General features: G+C 34.9%; 1 protein-coding gene across 1 annotated transcript in view; it reads left to right on the top strand.

Annotated features, from left to right (window-relative positions):
- Window positions 1-1,004: 1,004 nt before the first annotated feature.
- Window positions 1,005-26,880, top strand: part of LOC113498079 (paired box protein Pax-5-like) — a 64,398-nt gene continuing 38,522 nt past the window's right edge. Inside the window, exons 1-2 of the mRNA XM_026877987.1 lie at window positions 1,005-1,576; window positions 2,012-2,053. Of these exons, the coding sequence (XP_026733788.1) occupies window positions 1,396-1,576; window positions 2,012-2,053 (223 nt within the window). The 5' untranslated portion in view covers window positions 1,005-1,395. The remainder of the gene's footprint in view (window positions 1,577-2,011; window positions 2,054-26,880) is intronic.

Raw genomic sequence — 26,880 nt, forward strand, 5'->3', positions numbered from 1 at the left:
TCTTCCACTCTGTCCGGTCTATTGCTTAATACATACAACTAGAAAAAAAAAATATTCGCCAAAACAACGTTTGCTGGGTCAGCTACTAAAATATAAGTTTTAAAGTAAAATTTCTTTAATGGTTAACTAAATAATAGAAATAGTGGAACTGGAACTTAGATTTTAAAGTTAAACAATCGCTTTGAATATAGCTTCAACAAAAGTCCTGTAGGACTCCTTGAGAAATATTGTATTCCGATCACAAGAAGCCACAAATTTATAGACATGGGAAGAAAATAATCTAGATAACGTTATTTAGTAGTCGCGTATAACTTTTGGTAATATTATCGATGTGACAACTTTACAACAACATTTTAAATTCAAATCTATCGAATATCATAAAAAAGCAAGAACATTTAGCAGCCAGTCTTATTAAGGGGTATCGTGTTGCTTGAAAGAATCAAGGTCAGATAGATAGGCAGTCACTCTTTGTAAAACACTGGTATTTAACTGCATTCGATTATACTGGAAGCCGACCCGAACATAATTGGAGAAACGCAAGGTACCTAGATGATAATTTAAATTAATCTAAAAGATCATTAAATAAAAGGCTATGATATTTTTAATTCAAGTCTTTTCTTACTCCAATTTTTTTTATTTTACCGCATCCAAATCTTTATGGTTTCGCAGCTCATCGTTCTTTACGAAACAATAGCCGGCCGGGGCACGAACCTGGGCCGTTTTAAATAATACATAGATACACATTTTATTTGCAAAACGGAAGCCGCTTGATTTATTTACTTGTTGTGTAATCTGTGGCGAAATGTAAAATGCACGTTAAAATTGTCCAGTGTTAAATATTGAAAGTAGTATTTTTTGTTTATTGTGATTTAGGCTACTATATAGTGTTTTTTTTTATGGTTTAATGTTTTACACTATATTGCTGAGAACAACACTCACATATACACAATTAATCGCACCTTACATAATTTTGTTTTCAGCATATTTGTTTTAAGAATTTAACTTTATTTGTTACAGGTACAAAGATGATAAAACGTCAGAAAATCCGAAAGAAAATCCGGTGAGACCGTTACAGGTCAAAGTGATAATGTGACAATACAAAAAAACAATACAAATATATACTAAAATACTCCAAAATAATTCTCCTAACAAAACTAACTTAGTCATAGTCACAAAAGCAAGTGCCAATATAGTGAAACAGAGTTATAAATGAACAGAGGTGACATCGAACTTAAAAAACAACGACAGAAAAACAGTGCCACATAACTGCCCCTAAAATAACATTCTAAATTCAAACTCGAAAGTGTCAAATCAAATTTCGAAGTGTTTTTTTTGTTTAAATTTGGAACTGTATTTAAATTGTGATTGGAATTGGAACTGTGTGATGTGGTAAGGATGGATCTCCATGCCCCTCAGTTGGTTGTCCATTCTTATGAACCCCATGCCCCCTTGTTGGAGGTCGAGGGTCTGGACCCTCACAGTCCTCAGCAAAAGGTGCTCATCCATGCTCCGACCTTGCAAAGCCAGGAGCTGATGAGCATTGAGCATCGGAACGGAGGTGAGCAGAATAACTATGGTAATCATTTTTTTCTTTTCTTTATTAGATTAGTTTTATTTTTTAAGATGTTTTTGTGAAGTTTATTATCTTCAAAACCTTACCAGTAGTTTTTTTAAACAATTTGACATAAGAAGAGTGTCCAAGCTTGGCCCAGAAGTGGTGTGTCATGAATTTTACCTAAGACTAAATATTCATCAATTTACATCTTCAAAAATTAAAGCAGATATAAAAATGAACACATTTATTGTTCCATATACCGTAAAACATTTTACATTTTCAACCATCAAGACAAAAACCTTTTAATGAAAATGAAACATCTTTCGTCATTCACTCCCACAATCACCAACATCTTTCAAAGAGATATCCCATATCATCTAAACTCTTTTAAAAATCCTGTTCACATGATTGTCAAGAGCAGATGTGTTTGACCTGATGCAGAGTACGACTTTACAGATGAGCAGTACCACGCGCACAGCAGCAACCAGAGCGGGGATGGTGAGTACAAAATAATATGTAGTCCTTAAGAACACATCCATGTATATAGTAAGTCGACTCTCTCATAGCTGAGGAAGAAGAAAAGAGAAGGAATTTCAAAAAGATTCACATAAAATTTGAACCCCTATTAACCCCCTTTACAGCCCTTTTTCAGTTAAAAAGTACCCTATATCCTATCTCAGGCTCTGGACTATCTGTGTACCAAATTTAATTACAATCGGTTCAGTAGTTTACGCGTGAAAGCCAAACAGACAGACAGACCTTCATGTTCATGACATTAGCATGGATTAAAGCAGTACCGAGCGAAGCTGGCAGAACTAGCCTTGGTGTTGTATACGTGAGTTATCACACTCCAAATGGTTTTGGACGTAGACAGTCATAAATTTTCAAAAAGTTTTTTTTAGACGACTTTCTATTTCGGGCAAAAATTATGATCAGAAATGTTCATTGTTTACCCATAGGTACTGGCAATTTTAAACAAATATAAGCAACAGAACACCAAAGTTGGCTTTTTAGAACCTGAACTATGTAGTTGGTTGGAGAAAAACTTGCTAGACACGCAAAACCTACTTCTGAACACGATCGCAAATGATAATTACTGAGAAGAAACATCCATCTTTTGACAAAACATGAAACTGTATTCCACTAGTAATTAAATTTACATAATATCGTGCTCTGTCTAGACGTTTAACGCTCTGTAATCCGCGAGGCGATTTGCATTACCTCGTTTCGTTAAAAATAGTATTCGATTGTTTTTTCACGAGGAACGATATATGTAGTTTTGACAGTAAGAAGAGTTTTTTTTATCACTCGTCGGAAAATAGGGGTGTTATAAGTTTGACGTGTCTTTCTGTCTGTGGTATTTTAGCTCTCGAACGGATTGACCGATTTACATGCAGTTTGTTTTGTGTTAAAGGTGTATAATGTGTCGTGATTTCTTCTCATGCAAAGTAACACATAAAAAGCTGTTTCTACTTTTCAGTAAATCTATACAAATATATAAAGCTGAAGATTTTGTTTGTTTGTTTGAATGCGCTAATCTCAGGAACTACTGGTCCAAATTAAAAAAATATTTTTGTGTTGAATAGACACAAAAATATTTTTTTAATCGAGGAAAGCTTTAAGCTATAAACCATCACGCAGTGACTAATAGGAGCTAAGATAGAATGGAAATAGTGAAAAAAACCGGGCAGGTATACCTAAATCATAACGGGGACGAAGTCGCGGGCAACAGCTAGTACTTTATAAGTGCTAAATTATTTATTCCTTTAGCTGCCATTCAGTCTTCCTTTTTTAACTTTGAAAATCTATAGTATTAAAGAAATATCTCACTTGTCACGTTTAGTAAGTTTTAGTGTGATTGTTAAAGAAATTCGTAAACAGTTCTGTTTTCATTAACTGTAATAGTTTATTTGATAGTATTCTATTAATCTTAAATAGCGCGAAATGCGTAGATTTATATTAAAACGTTTTCTGTCCGTTTTGACATGGGATGACTTTGGTAAAAGTATTCATAAGATAGTCATATTATAATGTTGTCAGTCACTTATTAGGGTTGACCAAAAAAATATTTTGGGGACGAAAAGAGTACTTTACTTTTTCTGGGTCTTAATTCTGGAAATTCTAATTTTAATATCCTCTTCACAAAATATATACCTAATTTAACTGGGCAGAATACTAAACCAATAATTACTTATCTATTTACTTTCCCACACTTCGTCTGAGTATGCCAACAGATTATTAACCTCGTTCATCAACAAGGCTATACCATCGAAATTGATCCAAGATAATTTTGATCGTGAATCAAAAATCTTTAAAGCCAAGTCGGAGAAATGTAAGTCCATTCATTGAAGTTTCACTGGCGTACCACGTCTGGCACGGTGAATGGGAATCTTTTTTGTCAAGTACACTTGACTAAATCGGTGTGAAATTAGTTGGGCTGGCCGCGTGTAGAGCGTGTGGTGTCTGTGGCAGCGGGCGGTTGGTGAAGTTTGAATCTGTATGAGCTTTGCTTTTCTTGTACCATATTTTGGTCAAATAAAGGTAATATTTGATTTGATTTGTTGTTGAGTAATTTTAGCTTTGTTGCGATGTGGAATATTAAATGGTAGTGTTTTGTCAATTTAGCAGAATGAAAGAAAATTTCTGAACTGATGACGGGATAATGTGGAATTGAAATTAGCGTGGAAATAGTTTGATGAAATAAATTTAGGCTTAATATTTTTAAATTCATATAACAATGTAAAATAATGCGTTTAAGTAATCAAATAAATGAACGTTAATTTAAAGAAAAGTAACTCGAAAAAAACAACTGTTAGTAGTAGTTTAATCTGCATAGAATAAATCTTGTCTAATCTAATCTATCAAATTTCTATCAATAGCTTAGCCCAACAAAACGCTTCGCTCTCGCCGCCACTGGCACCACACCCTACCTGATATTTATACTCACACACACAGACAAAATCCTCTATCAATACATGATAACACATAATGCATCTGTGTGCGTTCCATTGAAAAAAGTCAATCTTTTACACTTTTTCCACTTCTTAAAGACAGTTGGATCTAAAAGTTGGTGTTTCTCACCAAATTTGTCATCATCACGACTATCATTGTCTATAGGGATAAGCAGAAATACTAGAAATACACTATTTTCTATGTTGGCTGTTGTATTTTTCGTGGTTTGCTACTGTGAGTCATGTCTGTCAGTAGCTGTTTGACTAGTATTTGCAACTTGTATTTTTTTTTCGTTTTCTGTTAAACTCTTGGCATTTGTTTCGACGTGCTTAATATTATTGAGCCTATGGTCAGTCTCAGTCTAATATTATATAGTCTAGAGCTTTTTTTTTGTTTATGAAATTAATGATCGTAATCGTGGTAATTTCTCCAGTAGTTCAGATAGAGCCAGTAGAGTTGTTTAAGATGAAGAATTATTATTGCTCGTGGACAACATTTAGCAAGTATTCAAGGTCATAATAACTACGAAAATAAGCTAATTATACTCCCTTCAACAACAGCAATAAAAAAATACTACTATTTCAAATTTGTCCATACTGATATTTTGATAGAAACCATCGTGAGAATGATTCATTATTAAATGATGTAACGGTTTACTCACGCGTAGTGTCCGAAACTAGTCGGGCTACCCCGATAAATACGCGTGAGTAAACCGTTACATCATTTAAAAATGTCCATACTGAGTTTCAAAATCCTCCACAGCTCCCCATTCCCACAGATCCAAAGAACTATACTTATAAAAATAGACCCACAGTCGATGCGCACGCGCAAGACGAAACGAAAGCGAAACCTCGGGCCTCGCCACAATGCGATGTAAAAACTGACCAAAAAATAACGAACAGATGTTGAGGAAGCAGAACAGCTTATCGAAAGATAAAATAGATTTACTTTAGCTTTTACTCATTCAATATTACTTAAGTATGAATTCAAAGTTTTTTATTAATTATATGTACTTATAGTTCAGTTATTAAAGTTTGCATCGCTTTCCCGTGGTCTCGGGTCAAATCGAAGGGTGAAGCACTCCGGTGGTTTTAGCCAGGTGTTTGTGTGTGTGTGTGTGTGTGTGTCCAGGCAGTCATGTAGTCACTTAAATCTGTCGTTTTCATATTCTAGCAATGATTTTGATTGTAGAAATGTTATATGTCTAAAACGGCAAATACCCATTTTACCAATTACTCCCGTAATCACTTGAACTTAGCGACCATTTTCCAAAAACGTGAGACAGATCTCATTCAAATTCAATTTTAAATACCTGAGAGTTCTCATAAACTTTACAGTCTGTGTAAATCCTTGCATGAATCGTCTTGAGCAAGCGGAAGCGCGTCATCTCACCCTCCTCGTGACTGTACGTGCGCACGCGCAGACGCGCATGTAACAGATCCGCTGACCGCAGCCACTTCCCTGGGAGTCTGACACTTGGACGCTTGGCTTTTTTTCCCTCCATTTCTGTTTATAGTTTTCTATTTGCATTTAAGATATTATGGTCATCTTGGCATATTTGAGTCTTTTGAATTATAATAATAATAATAATAAAGCCCTTTATTCTGAACTAAGATATTACAATTTTTTTTTTTTTTTTTTTTTTCACAAAACTTATAGTAAAAAGTCTCTTAATTCAGTGTGCCTTTTGGCAAAGGCCTCCTCCAGTGATTTCCATTGTTGCCTGTCTTGGGCAACCCTTCTCCATTTTGGTCCGGCCGTCAGTCTGAGCTCATCTTCCCACCTTACTTGTTGTCTCCCTCGATTTCTTTTACCATCTCTAGGATACCAATCTGTGACTTTCCAATTCCATTTTCCTGTTTTATCCCTCATCATGTGGCCAGTCCATCTCCATTTCTGGAGGTCAATTCGAGTGAGTATGTCTGTAACTTTTGTTATTCTTCTTAGATCGCTGTTCCTAACCTTGTCTTGACGTTTACAGCCAATCATACTCCTCTCCATTGCTCTTTGTGTGATTGCTAGTTTTTCCCTGTATGCTTTTGTGAGGGCCCAAGTTTCACAACCATATGTTAAGACAGGTAATACGCAGGTGTTGAAGGCTTTCCGTTTTATAGACATGCTCAGATCTTTGGATTTCATTATCTCTTTTAGCGACCAGTATTTTTTCCAGCCCGTTGCAATCCTGAGAGTAATTTCTTTCGTCATTTGGTCTTTTGTAGATATCATTTGACCCAAGTAGATATAGTCTTCGACATATTCGAGAGCATCGTCTTTAATTCTTATTGTAACTTCAGTAGTGTTTGTGATTATTTTGGTCTTTTTGGTGTTCATTCTTAACCCGACTTCCATACTTTCGTCGTTTAAATTGTTAATCATGAGCTCGAGACTTTCAGGGTTTTCCTCAAGTAGTACTAGGTCATCAGCAAATCTAAGATGGTGTAGTCTTGACCCATTTATATTAACACCGTAATCATCCCAATTTAATTTTCGAAATATATTTTCCAGTACAGCAGAGAACAGTTTCGGGGATAGAGGGTCTCCTTGGCGCACTCCTTTTTGTATACTAAACTCTTTTCCTAGCGTTTCCAATTGTATTCTAGCCTTACTGTTGGAGTAGATACTTTTTATGATGTTGATATAGGTTTCTGGTATTCCTTGTTCTTCTAAACTTTCCCATATATATTCATGGTTTAAGCTGTCAAAAGCCTTGGCGTAATCAATGAAGGCTATATATATTTTCTTATTGTACTCGTTATATTTTTCCAATACCTGTTTGATTGTATGAATATGGTCGATAGTCGAAAAGCCTTTCCGAAAGCCAGCCTGCTCGCTTGGCTGTTGTTCGTCTAAAAGTTTGCTTATCCTATTGAGTATTACCTTTGCAAACACTTTATAAACGTTCGACATGAGGCTTATTGGTCTGTAGTTCTCTACATTTTCTTTGTCACCTTTTTTGTGTAGCAGAATGATGTGTGATGCTGCCCATTGTTTTGGGATCTGGCTACTGACTAAGATTTCGTTGAACATATTCGTTAGGATTGGAGTCAGTTCTTCTATATTTTCCCTCATTAATTCATTGGAAATTTTATCTGGACCCGGAGACTTCTCCATCTTTTGACTCATAATCGCTTTTTCCACTTCGCATGTCAGGATATCCTCTACAGGTTCCAAATTCCTTTGGCTGAACTGTTTGCCAGGCGTCTCGTCGTAGCAGCCCTTTGTATTCTGGTCTATGCTGGTGCTAGCATACAGTTGGCGATAGAAATTTGTAGCTGTGTCTTGGATCTTTTGACGTATCGCAGTAATTCTCGATCCTTTTTTGAGTTTAGGTATCCATTCTTTGCCTGTTTCTCGTAGTTCTTTCAAGGCCTTTCTCACTCCGCCTGTTTTTTGGATGTGGTGTTCTAATGTCTTCAATCTCTTTACTTTGCGATCCCTTCTTATGCTTTCTTTTATTTTTTTACTTATGTCAGCAATTTGTTTTCTGTTTCCTTGTTTGTTTCTGCTATTTATAAGCTGTTTTCTTTCATCTATTAGTTGCAAGGTATTTTCGCTAAGTTGATACTTGTTAGTTTTTTTGTTATTGCTGTTTGAAATGTGCATGCTTTGCAATTCTTTTTCTAGGGTATCGTATTTATCTGTTGTTTCTATTTCACGGCTTGTTATTGTTGTGTAAATTTCGTTGGAAGGCTTATATATTTTCTGGCTCGACTGCTTATTTGCGGTGTTAAAAGCTTTCATGTGGTGTCGAGGTATTTTTGGCTGCGATTTTCGAAGAGAACAGCGTACCATGCGGTGGTCCGTATTGAAGTTGAGGTTGCTTATAATCTTAGTATCAGTGAAAGCTTTAAGATAGTTAGTTATTATATAATCAATTTCATTTTTGTAGCAGCCATCAGGGGAGATCCAGGTCCATTTGTTTTTGTTGTTTTTCTTGAAGTATGAGTTTAATACTAGTAGGTTATGCTCCATTAGGAATTCGACAAATTTTTGGCCATTCGGACTTCTTGATCCATAGCCGTATTTACCAAGGATGGTCTCGTTGTTATTTTGTCTTGCTCCAATTTGTGCGTTAAAATCTCCCATCAAGAGTATATATTTATCGGCGTTCTTTTTTAAAGTTGATGACAATTCTTCATAGAAAGCTTCAAGCACTGGCAACCCTGCTTTCTCTGTTGGTGCGTATGCCTGTATGATACTCCATGGCTTCTTATACCCTGGAAGCTTTAAACTGAGTGTGGCTAATCTATCAGATATTCCTACTATTTCTTGTATATTTTTCTTCAATGTTCGTTTTATTAGAAATCCTACTCCCCTTTGGCCTGCAATGTCTCCCTTATGGTACAGTATATAATTGTTATGTTCTTCGATTTTTTCGCCTAGTCTTCGCATTTCGCAGATGCCTAAAATATCAAACTTGACGTTTTCTAAGGATTTTTCTAGTTCTAGTAAACTCTCGTGGGTTCTTAGTGTCCTCGTGTTTAGTGTTGCGATGTACAAATTGTTGCCTCTTTCATTAGGAGGGTGTTGGTCTAGTACTCCCGCGGGGACCAGCCGTGGTGGGAGACTTTTTTGTTGTTGCTGTTTACTGTGTTGTGGTTTTCCGGGCCGTGGTGCACACATCTGAAAGTGAATGTGATCTTTCACGTAGGTACTGAAAGGCATCCCGCTTCATAACTTTTGGATCGTTATTTTCTTCTGGGTGACTACTAGTTCTGGGGCTAGGCGTTTCTGACCTCTTTCGTTTTTCAAATCCTTTCTTATTCTTGCTTCTTTTTTCCTTCTTTTTCAGCAGGGCTTCTTTTGTAAGATCCTGTGTAATGTAAGCATTGCCTTTCATTTTCTTCTTGTTTCTTAAAATTTGAATCTTCTTTTGAAGGGTTGTCGTAGCCAGTAAGATTGGTCTAATTTTCCCATCACTTTTATCAGGCTTCCCAAGTCTTTGCATTCTGTCTATTTCTTCTTCTTTCAGATTTATATCTATTCCATTCAGGGTAGTGGTTATAAGATTTTTGAGTTCTTCTTGGGTTTCTTCCTTCTGTTCTGGAATCCCGTGTATTATCAAATTATTTCTTTTTCCGTTTGTTTCAAGAATTTCGATTTTTTTGTTGAGTTTCTCTATTTCAGATTTTAATTTTATATTTTCTTCAATGATTGGTTTGATTTTTTCATCAACTTTAATCAATACTGCAGTTGTAATGTTTTCTGTTATAGTAGCCGTTTGGATGTTTAGCTTTTCGTCCATTTTTTCCAGCAAAAGTAACATTTCTGGAGATAACTGAGTTGACATCTTGTGATGTAACTAAACGTACTTTTCTTGAGCTGGAACGCACCTCTGGGTGGTTTCTGAACGACTGTTTATTGTTTTGTTAAGTTGGTACTGGGCTGTATTTTGACGTTTAGACAGATAACCTCACTTTCTGCACCGTAGACTTTGTTTGTATTTTTGCACTCTTGAAATAAATGATGTTGTAATGTTCTGTATAGCGTTTAAAAACACAAACACATATAAAACTTCTGGTCCGCACTAATGCACTGAGATTGTGATATTTGCAGTGATATTTAAATATGTATAGGAGTGTTGCACTAGAACGTCTGACGTATTCGAACACCGGAACCGGAACTTTTGAATTATCCGTTACTTAATAAATGAACAATAAATGAAATGGTCTTTCTTTAAAGATAAAGGTAAAGATAAAGATGTGTTTATTTGCATGAAACATGTGTTAAACATTTTTAATGTGGTGACAATATAAAAATAACATAAGCATCAACATGTTCTGCCCCGTTGGCGTACAAATTTGGTATTTAGTAACATTACTTAATTACTACAGACTAATTTTATATAATATGAAATACTTATTTTACTTACTAAAAATATAAAAATATATTTTTATTTATTTATATTTTACCTTATTTACTAAAAATATTTGTCCAGTTAAAGAAAATCGTTTTTGTACAAAGAGGTATTTAATTATTATTACATTAAGTAATAGAAAATGCTACAAAAGCCAGAGATCTAATGAAATACCTGAAATATTTGCAGTCAAAATGTTTGATGCATAAAAATTTAGAGTCAGGTCAAATCGAAATATAATTTTCATTTTTTGTAGCCTCGATGCTGGCCATAGGCCTCAAACCCTTTCATGATTCCCTCTCCTTGGTCACTTTAAGCCAGTCCTCCAGTATGTGTTTAGATCATTAACAGCAATATCATTAACGCTTAAAAATATAAATGACTTTTATCTACAGCAGGATTTTAATATTGCCTTTGAACAATACAATGACATTTTTAAAGTCCGGGTTTCAAACCTGCGCCTTTTAAACCAACAGACAGACAAATTATTCACTGTCATATCAGTATCAGTCAACTCTCACATTCCACTGCAAGTCTACCCCATGGAAACCGGTTAAAGTGTCAAGTCATCGCAATTAGTTCCGCACCGGGAACCGAACCCGCGACCCGCTGACGGAAGTTAATGTTTTTCGATAAACTGTCGAGCTTACGTTTTTTATTTTCGGTTTTTAATTAGATGGGAATTTTTGTTTGGTTAAATTATTTTTATGATTGGATGTGAGCTTTTCGATACAAAGTATATTATCAAGTTATATCTGCCTCTAATTAGTAAGCGACAATTAAGTGTGACAGTGAAAGTGTAGGGTGCCCTTTATTCAACGAAAATAGAAAAAAAAAACTTAAATTTAAAAAAAAACTCATGCCGTTTTTTCTACTGCAAAAGTATTAAGTTTAGTTTTAGTATAATAAAATGAAAAAAAAATTACGTAGGCAAGACCTAAAACAAATTCTACTAAATGACGACCTCATAAATTGTGACTAAATTAAAAAGATCTCTAAAGCCAAAACGTTAAACACTCCAACTGAGATATAATATCATCAAAAAATTCAACAAAAATATACAGAACCCATTCAAACTGACCACCACTTAACTGACCCCCAAAATCCGGCGCGTGAAAGAGACAACCATACACACAGCGTTCCGCTCGATTAGAACCGCCTTGTTCGAAATTTGACATCGACCAATCAGAATAAATTTGTCCGTTCATACTAATTGATAAATTGGTACCAAAAGATTTTAAATCCATAAAGCACCATTCAAAATTCAATCTTAACTTCAACGCCATAAGACCCAAATTCCATTGTATTGTGAAACTACTGATTGGTATAGGAAACGGCCTATGTTTTTGTTTTCACATTGGAATAAGAGCTTTGTGGTGTCCAAATACGGTTACTTTTTGTAAGAAAGATTTTTTTTTGTTTTAAACAATTGATGGCCGGGAAGTAAAACGGTGACACGTTCCGAATATTAATTTTTGTCGGTGAATGTTTTGATGTATTGCTTTTTTTAAGTATTTTCAATCATTATAAGATGTATGTTTAGTTTTCAGTATGTTAGCTATAGATATTTGTATATAAAGGCTACTGCCCACTACACCGTACCATACCATGACCGTACTATCGTATCGTATATCGTATCGTATCGTATTTTGTCCGGCAAAAAAATATTCTCTGTATTAAAAAGTATGCGACCAAGACAACTAGCACGGTCATGGTATGGCACGGTGTAGTGGGCATACTCCTTAAAGATACAGACTACAAAACAAAAAAAAATACAAAAGCGTGTGAGTCTGAGGACTTTCAAGTAGTCTTTAATTTAAAGAAAAAACCCTATGCGGCTTAGGACTCTGAAGAAAGAAGAGCGAGGTGTTTTGTTTGTGTGTTAATCGTTTTTTACTTGTCTAAATGTGTTGCATATTTCTTTTAAAAAAAAATCCTGAGTTATACCATTCTGCATCATAACTTTAAAATTGAAGATGACATTTTTGTTCAGCTCTTTTAAGTCAAACCAAAATCAACTCTATTGCTATCAGCACAAAGTTCAATTCACATTACTAAAACAACAATAGTGTTATCAATGAACATCGGAGAATATTTCTCTTATACAAGATTCGACTCTACTCACATACACTTAAGGTTGGTTATTGTATAATGTGTGTTTTTTTACTTTTTCACCGTTTTTAATTAAACGGAAGTGATTGTTTTGGACGAATGGAGGCTGTTTTTGAGTACCTACAGTTAGAGAGTTAAGTGGAAATGGTAGGGATATAGGTTCGATGCTAGTCGATGGTAAAATGTAGAGTCTGAGGAAAGGGGGTGTGTTTTTATTAGGACAATACGTAGGCATAAATATGTACTTAGATTATTAATGTTTGTAATAATATTAAGTAAGTAATCTACAGATGTTTGAAATTATAAATGCCATCTCCAGACTTTAATTTTAAATAACTTTACCTAACTGAAAAAAATTCTCAACATCTCCATATCAAATTATTTTAGGTTTTATAATACATTTACAAATAGCTAAACATTACCATGTTCCGTTAAAACCATTATTTTTACAACCAGGTTAAAATATACGATAATTTACAAATAGTTCTAAATAACATCAGAGCTTGGGAAAAACTGATATATTTTTGGTATTGACTTAGTTCTCTTTGCAGCAAACCTTAGTATGGCTAAAGGTATAATTAATTATTCTAGTGATTAATTAACTAAACCCTAATAATATTTTCGGTAATGAACCTTAAGATTCAATACAAACACAATAGATAACTTAATATAGATCAGTTTAACCACGGTAAGTATGGACTTGGTAAATTTTATCTCTCCCGTGAAGAGGCTTTTTTTGCAGCAGGATAGATACAGTATGGTTTTGTACTATAGACTTGACAAAGTATAAATAGATCGAATACAATCCTTCTTATAAACGCGAAAGTTTGTTTGCATGGATGTATGGATGTTTGTTCCTCTTTCACGCCAAAAGTGATAAGTTTTTGGGTGGTTTTGGTATTACATCTACAAATTATAAGTATTAATTAATTATAATTCTAAAAAATACTTATAAAATTTTACATTCTAATATTTTACATTCACATTTTCATCAAAAACTTATTGACAATTATACACAAAATATGTCTAAGTCCCTAGTTTACCCACGCTCGGTATCTATCAGTAATATCAATTTGTCATACACAATACCGCCGATATTAACCTACTGCGTCCTAATAGTTAACATCAATTAATATAACATAACTACATAATAGAAACCCTTTGTACTAAGAAATTGATTTATCTACATTAGGAGATAGTAACGCATGTATCTATAAGGATAAATTAATTTAAGTTGGCAACGGCATATGGAAATCTGAAGCACACTAATATTATAAATGCGAACGCATGTGCGTGTATTTGTTACATCTTCACGCCCAAACGGCTGGACCATTTGTGATGATTGCGGCTAACACCTTGAATTAAAACAGGCTACTTTTATCCGCCCTTGTTAACAGAGGGAAATGTTTTTCTAGCCATATCCGACATTCATGCAAGTGAAGCTGAGCGCAAAAACTAGTTCAAATAAATGTTAAATCTTAATTCACCTGAAAGTCAGCGAACGTGGATGTCAACGCTTATTCTATTTCAGTATCGCGTCTTAATGAAACCCTTTCCGTTTATAAATGTTTTTCCTGAACCAAAAATTAAAAGAAAGTCAGCGAAAAGGCTGATGCTCCAAGGAGGATGGCATCGATCGACTTTCTTCAAAAAAGGTTGACTTTTTTTAACCTGTTTCTTACCATGCGTATCTAGACTAGACTAGACACTCCTCCACAGACTTCCATAGGCTTTCTACGATTTATAGATTTTCTTTATAGTACACCTCATTATTAAGTATTTGACTGCGTGGAAAGACCGAGTGGTTTTGGTCACCATGCCAAATGCGAGCGATTTAATGCGGGATCGATGTCAGGATAAGCGTTTTGTGATCCACGAATGCTGGTCCTAGGCTGAGTCATTGTGCATGAGACTTGAATGTTTGTGGAATCCCCTGCGTCACAAGGGTTAAATTCTTTAGTGAGGAACTGTTTATTTTTGTTAAATTGTGCCACAACAAAGAACCTACAATATAATATGTTCGTATCAATGTTAAGTTTTATCATTCCACTTCTGAACCCTAAAAGCTTTATTAAAATGATATCCTTATCGTTATCATTCGGTATCCAGTGTAAAGATAACCAGGGGAAAGAGGGGTGGGGGGAGTGCGGGGTCTGATGTCACGCGAGACACGTTACAAAATGTCACGTCAGTTTCGGAATAAGTTTATTTTTTTATTACATTAGTGTTTTTCAATTGAAGTTTAATTTTGATGTGTAGGTGAATTGGAGTAGGTTTAAAAGAGGTTTTTCTTTTTCAAATGTCATTGGATAATATTAATTATGGTATTTTGTTAAAACTTTATGTAATGTTATAGTTGAGTTATTACACTAAACCAATAGCTTTACTTTGCAATAGTAACAGTCTAGTAATTAGTCTTGTTGCTATTCCACATTGTTTTTTTTTTATTTGGATGTACGGTTTTTTCGTTACCAAAGATGCATCTTAATTAAATAAGTCAACAAAAGATAATATATTATTATCTATTAATAGTTTTATCCGAATTATTAACTTCTACAATAACAACGGAAAAGTAACAGATACAAAATGTTACCAGTTAAAAAAAAATTCTGAATCTAACAAGCGGATGGAATCGTTGTTTAATTATAGACCTAATTGAGTTTCTATAAATGTAATTTTATGGTTTAAATACCAATTAACAAGCGACTGGTCGTTGGCATCATTAAGCCTTAGGTTTAATTATAATTATCTTTAGAACATCTAAACAATTTGATGTTTCCTGAGATAAATATTTATAAAGTTTCGATTTAAGTGGGTGTTAAAAATAAAAGCCTACATCAAGGCTTTATTATTCAAGGAAGGGAGGGAGAAACTTTTTCGTAAGAAGAAATTATGGGGATTTCTCGATTTTCTATATTTGTATAAAGATATTAGATTAGGTTGCAATATTTTACATTAAAAAGGCAAAAAAATATATTTACAACTTAAATCTAATATCAGTCAAGAATCTGCATATTTAACACAAAATATATAACCAAAAAACTTTGTTGAAACAAAGGATACGATATCAAAATAATTTGACAAAAAAAAACAATTTCACGTAATCAAAAATACAATTTCAAGTAGGTACTAGATCATACCAACGGCAAAAAACTCACCAAAAATGATACCCCCTAAAAATTTCGCAAAGCAAAAATAAAGATGGCGTAAAATCTCACCCCTCGGGGTAGAACATTTCGGGTCGAGGCGCCATGTGCCGGCAGTGTACTCGCGGCATCCGCGCGGCATGTTGGCGCGTCAACCCGCGATAACAGACGACACGCGATTTTTTTTAATCGCCAATTGAATAATGATTTGAACTGTCATATTTAGAACGTTTTGTAAAGTGATATAGTTTATTCGAATTTGAATTAGGACCTGCTTGGATTGTTTTTTTTTTTGTGATTTTGGAAGTGATTAGTGATGTGTTAAAAGGTTTTTTTCTTGATATTTAATAATTGATAGTGCTTGTGATTTTAAGACCAGAATTTTACAAATGCCGCTAGATTTCGTCAAAGCTAACCTTAAATGTAAAACACCAGGATTCGCAAAAAAAAACTATGATTTCAGCAACAATTTAAAAATCAAAACGAGAATTTCAGCACAAATCGCAATAAAAAACGTTCTTTTCGTTTTAACCAGTAACAATTTGTAAACCAAAATAAAACAGGCTTGAAAGAAAAAAAAACAAAATATTGTATTCTATTTTTTTAACACCTCCCGCAGTGAGGCACTTACTCCTATTGCCGCGGGATGTTTCAGAAACACACAAATGACGTGTACAAAGACACCGAAACTCAGAACAAGCATTCATCATAATAAAATCAAACAAACATTGTCTTCAATACATTCAAACACAGTCTATGAAAAACCTTACAATAAGTACATAACATACGGGTTATGTAAAACAATATGCATGTAATAAACCCGGAGTATAACCGGAGCTATCGTATCGAATCACCGAACACGCCCCGTGTGAATGTTACGCATACGTACTTATAACTAAGCATTTGTAGATGGTATAGAATTTGTATAACGATAAGTGATCACAGGTCAAGCTATGTTTGACGTGGTTAGCCTGTATATGGGTGACCATCTTTGTCATAACGAGGGTCAAGCTACGTTTGACGCGGTTGGTCCGTAGATGAGTGACCATTTTTGTCATAACGAGGGTCAAGCTACGTTTGTCGCTGTTGGTCCGTAGCTGGATGACCATCTTCGTCATAGCGAGGGTCAAGCTACGTTTGACGCGGTTGGTCCGTACATGACGGACTATCTTTGTCATAAAGGGCTCCCCCTTGTTCGGAAGGCACGTTAAATTGTGGGCAGCAGAAGCTTGAAATTCAGTCAATCAGTCTTACTAAGGGAGTATCGTGTTGCCCAGATAACTGGGTTGAGTGAGGAGGTCACATAGGCAGTCGGTCCTTGTAAAGCACTGGTACTTAGCTGAATTCGGTTAGACTGGAAGCCGGTCCCAACATAGTTGGGAAATGGCTAGACCGATGATGATATATTGTTATTATAAACTGATTGAAATTTAAAGCGCATGATGAATTATGGATGTTGTTGCTTGTTTAGGAAGCGGTGGCAATGAAATGGATTAAGAATAGTATAGGGTTCAAAAGTTTCAAAATTTCATTTCGGAATTCGGATACAATTGTTTGCGTTACGCTTCACGAAGTAGTCTTTGGAATATTACTATAAAATATCGTCTTCGTTATGGATACTGTAAATTTTAGATATCTATATTTTGAATTACAAACAGATTTAGAAAACATTCATAATAATAACAAAAAATAACGAATGTAAAGATAAGAAAAACTTTAAATCTTCTTTCTTAATAAACATTATAAAATTAATGTATTAGGGATGTTTCACATACATGCAGTAAATCGATCTCATATTGCATTGCTATCAATAAAAACCACACATTTATCTAGCTTGTCTTAAACTGTCATCTCACATCTAATATTTGCATATTATGACACAAGAAAAAATAAAATTAAACAATCCCACGGACTAACATAACAAGAAAACCGATCCCTTGTCACAATCGATCGATTACGACCGTCAACCGTAAAATATACCTCAAAATCGAGACTAAGTTATCTGTGTTTGATTGTCCGGCGATCGATTTGGACGTGTCTTAATCGAGATTTTATCGATTTCAGTTGAAAAAGTTTTTTTTTGTTATTTTTTCGGATTCAATTTTCGTTTTCGGTGAAAGTGTGTGATGTGTTTATTATTGATTATTGAAAAATACATAATCGTAACATTCGTTATGTGATATCAAATATGAAAATCCAAGTAACTCTAAAGTACCAAAAATAAATTAGATTTCATTCCCAAGAACACTTTTTGCAAAATAACTTAACAATTTTTTCATCTTTTTTCACATTTTCTATAAAACGCTTACCCAAGTACTTACCACCGATACTATCGTGACTACCGACCATAATCCGAGATCCAATAAAAACAACATGAAAGTTAATCTTGCCAATCACCCTCTGCTACCCAAAACTTTCGCCGCTAAACCCGAACAATACGAAAACTACACGCGTAAACACAGCTTCCTAATCAAAATCGATTGGTTATTAAAAATCTTCATTCTCGTGAGAAAACCCAACCAGTAGTATCCACCTGTAACAATTGAACCGGCAAAATAGTGATCAAACACCGGAAAATCGTATAAATCGTCGAAAAACCGGCGAAATTACTCCCAACGAATCGGTTTTACTGACCAATCATCGTTTTGATTTCCATGCCGCTTTCACGCTGGCCACTTTATCTTTTTATAAAACCATTAGTGCATTGAAATTAACCAAGTAGTTTCGACAAATAAGTTTTTTTTTAACGTTTCCTGGTGTTTTTTTTTTAATCTGCGAAAACCAATCGGCGTAACGATCTCTGTTTTAAGTCAGTTTATTGGTGATAGCTTTGGCGATGGTCTAATTACAAGCGCAATCAAGATTCAACTAATTTAAATAATCTATTTCAGTTTCAATTTAAAAACTGTTTGAAAATCTACAATTTTATGGAAATTAAAAACCTAACAATAATGTAGTGAAGTGAATATGAAAAAAAGTGGAAAGATATAATTACAAAATATAAAAAGACGCAAAATAAAAATGTGATTTAAATTCCGAACGAACGCCAAATTAGTGACGTGATTTTAAAATTTAAATTCGGAACTTTATAAAATGGCTTCTAAGTAACGGGTATTTTTGGTGAATAGACACTTTTTAAGTGCTTTTTTTAGTATTTAAATTACTAATAGTGTTGTGCCGAAAGTGTTCAAGCTGGAGGGCCAGAGTAAGGCCACTTTTGCGGCCCTATTCGGGCTCAGGGCCGGCGGCGGAGTGGATTTATCCGCCGCATACCGATACAACCAAAATATGATGGAATATTATACATGTAAGTTTGATAATATATTATCTAAGAGTTAATTCTGTAAAATTTAGCCGTCGTGCCAAAAACAGTCGTGTTCTAGAAGTTGGATTATAAAATTCACAATTAAATTTTCTAACTTTTAATAGCAGCTAAAAAACAAAAATAGATTTGTTACAGTTTCACTATATTGTTTTCATTTATTTAAATTAAAACCTCTTTAGTTCGGGAATCTTTGAGAGAGCTCTATTATAATTGATCTCTTGAATAGTCTTTGCCAATTTTGAAGAAGAGTTCTAACATTTTGAATTTTTGTTCAGCCTGGTGTGTATAAGTTTTTCTTTAGCTTTCAGCTATAAATTTTTCATCTCAGTCACTATAATTATGTCCTTTAAAATCGACATTATTAGTGAACGCAAATTTATCGCTAATTCTTGCAAAATCTTTAGAAAAGCGTCCAGATCATTCATTCTGTAAGCTTAATTATTTTTAACATGTCTGGTGATTTAATGTAGACAGTACCAAAAACAGAAATATCGCATAGGTGTCTCAGTGCAAACTTTGAGATGGAATAAAAAATGATAATCAGTTGTACATATTATCCTTTTTTCAACATGACAAAAAGGATTTAAATTAAACTTATTTGACATAAAACGACTGCCTACCTGCGCTCTGCAACCCAACTTATGTAGGTACAGTATCCCACAATAAGATAAGCTTAACTTAGGTTGCTCAAACTAGTCTAGGTATGGGTGACAGTAATATAGGATAGATACATACAGGCAGTTACTTAAAAGCACAAAAAATACAATCATTGCGAATTTGAGTCTAAAACTGACTGATTCTTGCTATATTTTTTGCCTCTACCTTGGAGTTCTAAGAATGTTTGTAGGTACCTAGAATAGGGCTTAACAAACTCCTAGATCGCATGTCTTAGATCGAGACTTTCAAAAATATTTTTCTGCAAGCATGACGTTCAAAGTTTTATGCTTGTCATGGCTGTTTTTGTATCAGATTTTACCTCAAAACGGAGAATAAAAAATCGTCATTTCAACGAAAACATATCCAAATTTTACATTTTTACCACGATACTGTAAAACATAAATTAGCATACGTATGTGGATATCTAACCGCATCCATAAACCGTGGTACCGCAACCCTACCATCAATTTCATCCAATCATCCCTCCCATAGGACGCTAAAACAAGCTCCACCACCCAGATCCCTTAAACGACGTTATCCAGTCATTATGCAAAAGCTCTTGTACCATCCATAACAATATTATCATAAATACAAAACATAAAAACTCAATCCCTCTATAAAGTACCTAACGACCATCTGCGAAGCCCCGAGATTTCATAAAGCACCGAAAATTTTCCCTCCGAAAAAGATCGTTACGAAACCCGCCAATGGGAACCCTCGAAACGCAATGGAGGGCGAGGGAAAGCTCGTGATTGGTCGTTTTTGAGAGCGGCGCGTCGTGATTGGTCGGCGCTTTTGTGGGTGGGGCGTTGTCTCTGTGTGAGTGGGTGCGTTCGGTTTAAGTTAATTGCGAGGCGTTTGGGTGCGTTCGTTACATGTGTTGTATGCCTCCAGCAAATTGGACGACGTGCCTTTTATTAGATTGGCGTATGGTTTTATGTATGGCTTTAGAATTTTGATGCAAGATACGAATTATGTATTAAATTATGAGCACACTCTGCTTCGCTTTATTTTTATTTTGTAAGTTGAAGTCAGAAAGTATTTCGTTACGAAAATATTGCGATGTTCTCGTAGGTAAATTGAGTTTCGTTTTTTTCGAAAAAACTTTAATATTCGCGTGTTCAAAGCGAACTGAAATTAGTTTGTTTTAGACAGAGTTTTGCATATTTTTTTTGTATTCTGCGCATTATGGATTTTATATTTTATGACACGCTTTGAAAGATAAGTCCAGAACAAACAAATATTTTATGTAATACCTTTTTAAATTATACAGAATGAATGTTTATACATGACATATTGCTAGTGCCTGTATATAGTATTCCCTCTTTTCTATATTAGAGGATCCCTAATGGTAGTAGAGATGTATTCGCAATCAAGAGGGATGACGACTGGTATAAAAAGAAAAAAAAATCTATTTACTCCCTTAATTCTCGGCGCATATTTCCGTCTTTTTCTGAACAACAAAAATTTTCAAAGATAGTTTAGATAAAGGGCTTGTGATGTAACGATTCCGTCACGTGTAAGTTCCATTCACTGTAATTTGATCAGTTTATGTTTACGGGACAAAAAAAATACGTATCCCGATAATACGTAAAATACGTATGCATTAAACAACAAGAAGGACACAGAAAAAAAATTGTCATCATCCCTATTGTAAAGTAAAAACTTTTCTAGAAGAAACTCACAGGTATTATGATAGTCGTTATAAGTTCTAAACAGTTCAAACATTTATTTTACTATAAATATAAATGATCTCGCATGTTCGAACATAATAATAATGGCTATTGAACTCTTCTAAAACATTCTTCCAGTAAAATCCCCTAGAATTCTGCTCATACTTAATAAGCACTTATATTTACACACATTACACATATTTTTTATTACACACATCTTGTTGAGTGAAAGTTAAGATAAGACAAATTATGTTTAAGTGTCGGTGAGAGTTAATTATCATAATTAAATTAAAGGGTTTTATTACATAGCTGATCCAGAGTACTTCATTCTGCCGGTTGGTTTGTGAGCTCTCTTCTACATTGCCGTGCCCTACAGGGTCCATAGAGAACCATACTAATATTATGTAACATTTTACAACATATAGAGTGCAATAAAAGTATTGAGTATTTATTTAAGCTATCCAAGGTGCAATTTAAACGCATAGGAAAAAATATTCATATTCGGTCCAGCCGTTTAGGAGTTTAATGACAATCACGTAAAGTAGAATTATATAGTCTCGCTCGCCCGCCGCCGCCTCAGCTCATGATCAAAGACTCCGGTTGGATCCGAATCTAGTCGGGCAATCCCGATGAATACGCGTGAGTAAACCGTTGCATCATTTAACAATAAATACCCACGTAAGCTACTGTAATCATATATATTTTACCTAAAGCTCAATACATTTATTGCATTCCACAATGTGAACTTAGGTGGTAGGTACACAAGATACATTAGTTTTATATAGTAAAAGAATACCGTTCAATGTCCCTATAATAGATGCGTATGCATGCAGCGACCGATAGAATCTTATTAACTCTAAAAATCTGTAATTTATATGACCGTTATTTTCTGTGCACAAACTATTTAAGATATTATTCTTCATAACTATGAACTAAACTAAACTAATATTAACATTTTGAAAGCTATATAATATAAAAAGAAAAATATGCATTATTTACAAAGCGTCAAAAAAGATATCCTCATCCCTGCCAAAGTCGGGAAACGTGCCCAGAAGGCTGGCTGCATTGCCACGTTGTATGGCAATGCTAATTCTTTGGGCAAAATATAGACCAGCCTTCTGATCACGTGTAGAGTCGACCAAACGCTTTGCGAGTTCTTTATAAAGAACTCGTGCACCTGGTCCCCATGTCCCGAACGTTTCGACCCCAAACGGCTCAAAAATATAATTACCAACAAGGTTATTATATTTCCGCCGTTTTAGGGCTTCCGCGGCTCCAGCAGCAGCGCCCGGCGAGACCGCTGAACTTAGAACATGGGATGGCGCGAGGGTGTCGACGCATGTCGCGTCCCACACCAAAGGCCGACCCAATTTCCAAGGCAGCAATGACATTCCGTCAGGTCTCTTACCATCGTTGCGTACCAAACCATTGGGTTCTAAAACGGCAGGTACACCAGCAGTGACAAGAGCACGACGAATGATGTCATTAATATTTGCATGACGCGGTATACGCCCCGCGCTCCTGCTGCAGGACAGGCCATGATGACCAAAGCAATCGACTCTTTCACCGCATTGGCAAAGATGAGATGCGACACATTGTACACCCAAACGCAAACCAATGGCGAGCCGGAGAGTATTGTTATCCAACATCGTACCTATGTTGGCTGAAGGTAATGCCTGTAACCAGAGGCCCGATTCCCATTCTCCCAGAGCCAAGAGACGAGCACGCTCTGCAGTATTGAGTGACGTTTCAACTAATTCATTCCGTATCAAACTGCAAAGCGGCTCATCCCATTGCCTCTGAGAAGAAAGAAAGAAACCTAAAGCTTAAATTTGAGTGGAAAATCAACGATAAAGAAAGGCAGAAAATGTGTTACAACGCAAATAATTAGAAAACTTATGCCGATCATTGAACCACGATAGGCTTAATTGAGTACTTAATTGAACACAACATTACATAATCATAAGGAACGCCATTTCTTCATGTTTCTACAAACTATTTTACTTCTAAAATTCAATCTCTATTTCAACGAATATACTTAAACTTGTCTAGAGTAGCATATACCACAAAGCAATTTGGAACCAAGACACATGTAGGTATAGCAACAAAAACCACAATCGTTACCAAAAAGAACAATGAAAAAACAAACACTTAAAAAATCGTCATCAACAAAAATGGCAGGAAATATTCAAATCAAAAGTCATTATAATGTCGCATACTAAACAATGAAAATAGGACACACATACAAAAAAACAACCAAATTTTATACTTCCTGCAAATGACTCAACCCATAAGCCACGGCTTCGTACTTCAATATACACAAGAGTAAACGATACAACCGCCAACGACACAACAGCACACGAAAAACCATCACTGCAACCTTATCTCGGACGCATAAGGTTTAAAGTTACTCAACACGAACGCACAAATAACGTGGCACCAAACACACACATGCAACACGCGTGTCGTACACTCGTAAGTGATTTCGAACGCACACATGGCTCCCTCGCTCGTGATTGGCTAACGGCGGTGCGCGTACGCATATCGTATAGATCTTTTGCGTTTTGAAACCCGTTTTGCCGGGTAATTGTCGAGATTTTAGAAAGGCGGTCCAACAAGTTGCTGTAATCAACTGGTCATGTTGCGTCTGACTCGTGTTATTAACATATATATTTTTTATTGTGGTTATGTAAAAACTTAATATTTATTGCAAATTATTTTGTTGCATAGTTACATTAATTAGGTATTTATTAGGTAAAGCAACTTTGTTAATAGATGTTATCACGGAACTTATCGGTGATCAACAAATTGTTATTTGCAATAGGTATGAATAGTGGTCTGAATCCTTGTAGTGCAAAGCAAAGTCAATTTCGGAATTTCAATTTAACTTATTTTAAATTCATTTTTTTAGAGTTGAAAATATCAGACTTCAAGAGCTAAAAGGTTTTTGTTAAAATGTCTCTTAAATAAAATTAATAACAATCGCAAATCCTTTTGGACACGGGAAAAGTAGTCGGAGAAGGAGAAAAAAAGTACCCGGTGACGGACGGACAGACAGGCGGATAGACCTTTATCCTTTACGTACTCGCTCGGTACGGAACCTAAAAATCTAAAACCCTTTTTTGGGGTTTAAGAGTTATCGTGAAAATTGGTGAACCGGCGGGCCACATCTAGTGTGTTAATAGAGATCAGAAAGCACCAGCAAGTGGTGCAACACCACAAGGCTACCAGACGAGAATTTAATCTAAACTTAATTCTGAATTGCCTAAGTTTAGTTAACATCTTGTATTGACTAAGAGTTAATTACTAGCATGATAGTATGTTGCTACCTTTTGTTTCCCGTCGTGTATGGAATTGTAGTTCAAGATGATATCAGTACTTTAAATGGTGAAATCTTTAGGTTTTTTAACGTTAATTTCTTTAAGTATATCTTAAGTGGATGTTGACAGCGGCTCTGCCCATGCGAAAATGTTCTGAAGGGAACATAAAATCGGGATAAAACTTGTTATTTAATAAACTATCTGTGTACCAAATTTCATTCAAATAAGATCAGCGGTTCTGGTAACCGATCACACATCCTTACCATACTCGCAAACTTTTTCAATTATAATCTTAGTTGGAATTGAACCCATGTGTCACGAGAGTTCACAAACATTTAAGTTACATGTTTAGCATGGTGACCTCAACCACTCGGCTATCCATGCAGTCGTACCATGGGTGGGAACTGATTGCGCTAAAATGTATCCCTAAAATACCGAATATGTTGTCACTTTGAAAGAACACTGTTGCTTTCAGATAGGTATGTTTTTATGCAGAATGTTCAACAGCAAACATTTGTACTACCTACACGGGCATAACCAAATTGCGATCAATGAATAGAAAGTTTCCATATTAATCTGACAGGTATATTCAAAACATCTGCCAAAAACACACATCAAAATAATTTGAACTCAAAATTCAGTGGTGATTTTCAATCTTCGAAAAACCTTCATACACAGAAACATTTTCAGATACTAAAATGTGTGACCTAAGCAAGTCTCAGAACACGATTTGTACCAATCAAAGCATTTAATAACTCCACAAAACCACACCTTTACAAAATATCAAAAGGTTTTACGACTAATTCAAGATGGCCGCTCACAATGGCGTCGGCCGGGCATCCGGTCGTCGCATGGTAATCTCACCTCCGGTCTGTATGTCTGCGGTTTATTATCTCGAAAACTTTATTATTATAAGTTTATATTTCCTTGTTTTTGTGTGAATGAAAATATGGGGTTTTTGTGGGAACTCAGGAATGTGAAATAGGATTAGGAAATGTTGGAAGGGAACTTTTTATATTTGTAGCTATGATTTTTTGTGATTCATTATGGAAACGGTCATTTTTTTATGATTATCAGAAACAATTAAATCTGCACCCAAGTTTTGTACGATTTGTACTCGTAATATATCTACGTATTTATACTAATATTATAAAGCTGAAGAGCATATTTTAATTGTTCTTGATATCAGAAACTTTTATTGTTATTAGCATATTTATTGACAAAGGCCATTATATCATCACGATATGAAAAACATAAACAATGTTTTTCTGTGATACTAGAATAAACAACAACCTCACAACAATTTTCAATTCAAGTCCATACATCTACAAAACCTTTACATCTTCAGCAGCACCCATCAACGAACAATACCATTTCATCCTTATTAAACCCTAAAATGCCTGCCGAAATTCATCGCCACTCAAAAGTATTTCAGCAGATGGGTATTTTAAACATAAAAAGGCAAATTCCCATACATTTCCCATGAAACAAAGGATCCAACCCCACTCCGTCACGGTCTGACTCTCATGCATATTTAGTTTTATGTTATATTATGGAGGCATATCGTATGGTGGAAGGATAATGGGAATTATGTTGGGATTATTATCTATATTTTAGCTTCGCTATGGGATTTGAGGTTGTTTTTTTTTTAATATATTTTTAATCATGATTCTACTGGGGATTTTTTTTAGGAGTTGGTATGTTTTTTCGGTGTCAATGTAAGTGTATTTTTGCTTTCAATATCTGGTCTTTCTATCAAGGACTAAGCAGAAAATCAATTTAATCATTAACTGTTTGAACTAAAAATATATTGTTACACACACGGTTGTTTAAATACTAGATATAACTTGTCTTTTTCTCATCTTTATAAGCTAGTATAGCAATTCTCATAATTTCGAGAGAGAGCAAATAATAGAAAACTGAATCAAATTTTTAGTACAATGTGTTGTTATGTTAATATTTTCCCTTTATTAAAAAAGCAAAAATTTTGCACATTCTGCCCCTTAAAAGTAAACATAACGTGTCAAAAATGTAAGTATTTATTAGATCTTGTATACTCAAAACAATATATTCCTTAGGCACAAACAAAGAAACCAGCATGTACAAAATTGAGAACACAACGCTTTCGTATATAACCTAGAGATTCCGAACCTCCTTAGACATGTATAGGTCAAATTGATGGGGTAAGTTCGGAAATAACACTTAAGTCTAGGACTTAAAGTTGAACCGGACATGGCTAAAAGGTTACTAATTAATAAAATGGTTGTAAAAAGTGACAGGTTC

The sequence above is a fragment of the Trichoplusia ni genome, chromosome 10, assembly GCF_003590095.1.
Source record: "Trichoplusia ni isolate ovarian cell line Hi5 chromosome 10, tn1, whole genome shotgun sequence".
In the NCBI taxonomy this organism is placed as follows: Eukaryota; Metazoa; Arthropoda; class Insecta; order Lepidoptera; family Noctuidae; genus Trichoplusia; species Trichoplusia ni.